Consider the following 1,792-nt stretch of genomic DNA (forward strand, 5'->3'; position numbering starts at 1 on the left):
TATAAAATTAATTCCAGAATTCTCTAATTTCACCTATTATAGAAACATGAAAAACAGAAATGAGAAGGAAACTTAGAAATCAATTAGACTACATCTTTCACACAAATCTTACAAAAATGAGGTCTGTAGAAGAAAATCCAAGGCCATAGAGTTTTTTGGTAGCAAAAATTTAGATATCAGAAGTATTTCCACTACCCCATGACACCGATAAATCATTTGTAAGAAACATAAAAATTTATTTTATTGAAAAAATAGCCCATTTCAAGATCTCACTTAATTTGTACAAACTTTCCTTGACCTTTTAGCCTAAACAAAGCTGTTTTTACCTCTTTGTTCCTCAGCGTATACACCATGGGATTCAGCAGGGGTGTGATCACTGTTTGAAAAATAGCCACAACCCTATCCATAGCATGCATGGAGCCAGGTCTTAGATAAACAATGAGACCAGGCACAAAGAAGCAGAGGACCACAATGCAATGGGAAGCACAGGTCTGGAAGGCTTTGTGTCTGCCCTCTGCTGTGCGGATCTTCAAGATAGCATGAATGATAGACACATAGGAAAGAAAAATCAGGAAACAGCAACCAGAGGCTACTATGCCAATGTTGACAAAGATCACCATCTCATTTACTGAGGTTTCTGCACAGGCCAATTTGAGAATGGGTGGTGCATCACAGAAATAATGTTGGATCTGGTTGGGGCCACAGTAGGGCAGGCGGAAGGTCAGCGCAGTCTGGGCTGCTGAGTGGATAGCACCGCTGAGCCATGTGCTAGCAGCCAGAAGAGCACAAGTTTTCCTACTCATCATGGTAGCATAGCGCAAGGGATAAGTGATGGCCAGGGAGCGGTCATAGGACATGACTGTGTAGAGAAAACATTCAGTGCTCCCTAGAATGTGGAAAGAATAGAGCTGGGCCACACAACTATGAAAGGAGATAGCACCACCATCTGGGGAAAGAAGACCCATGATTATCTTGGGCACAGTGACAGTGGAGAACCACATATCAATGAAGGAAAGATTGGCCAGGAAGTAGTACATGGGAGTATGGAGGTGAGAGTCTATTTTAATCACCAGCAATATAAAGAGGTTCCCCACCAGAGTTAGTGCATAGATCACAAAGAAAATACCAAGTAAGACAGTGTTTAGTTCTGGTACATGGGGAATCCCCATAAGGATGAATGTGGTCACAAAGCTCTGATTATCCCTTTCCATTCAGACAATGGACTCCTTCCCTAAAAAGAGAATAAATTAATCAATTAATTAACAAGAATTTATAAATACCCAAGGCACTGTGCTAGGCACTAGGGACAGGACCTCACATATACACACATTTATGACCTCAAGGAACTTACATTCTATTGAGGAAAACAATATTCATATGGAACCTAAATGCAAAATATATAGGACTCACACAATTCTAGAAGCATACATTATACATAGAAAAATGAATTTACTCTTTATCTGTATGTGTATACTACAGCTACAAAAACTTAAATGGGGGGAAAGTGATGTTAGAAAACAGATGGCTTCAGAGAAACTTGGGAAGACTTTGATGAACTAATAAGCTCCATATCAGAAGCAAGTAAAACAAACAATAATTTATATTAATATAACGAAAATTTTAACAATGGGCTTGAATTAGAATATATACCTGTAGAAGCCATCTCTAGGAGCATGTGCTACCTGTTTCCAGTCAACCACACAGGAACTTTGGGTGCTTCTATACGTGATAAGGCTAAAGGGTATGGAGTTTGAGAGTGCTTTTGTTGACTGATGAGTTTGAAATGTGATGA

The 1,792-nt window shown here is 39.4% G+C and overlaps 1 protein-coding gene across 1 annotated transcript; it reads right to left on the reverse strand.

The window, feature by feature from the left end:
* Positions 1-269: 269 nt before the first annotated feature.
* LOC140509170 (olfactory receptor 10G4-like) lies at positions 270-1,211 on the reverse strand. Its single transcript, XM_072617002.1, has one exon. It carries the CDS (start codon positions 1,209-1,211, stop codon positions 270-272), a length of 942 nt encoding a protein of 313 aa, XP_072473103.1.
* Between the last annotated feature and the right edge of the window lie 581 nt (positions 1,212-1,792).

This window comes from Notamacropus eugenii, chromosome 5 (genome assembly GCF_028372415.1).
Source record: "Notamacropus eugenii isolate mMacEug1 chromosome 5, mMacEug1.pri_v2, whole genome shotgun sequence".
Lineage (NCBI taxonomy): Eukaryota > Metazoa > Chordata > Mammalia > Diprotodontia > Macropodidae > Notamacropus > Notamacropus eugenii.

What these genes read in the sequence shown, in the direction of transcription:
- LOC140509170 (XM_072617002.1), bottom strand. Translation starts at nt 1,211, where the DNA reads ATGGAAAGGGATAATCAGAGCTTTGTGACCACATTCATCCTTATGGGG.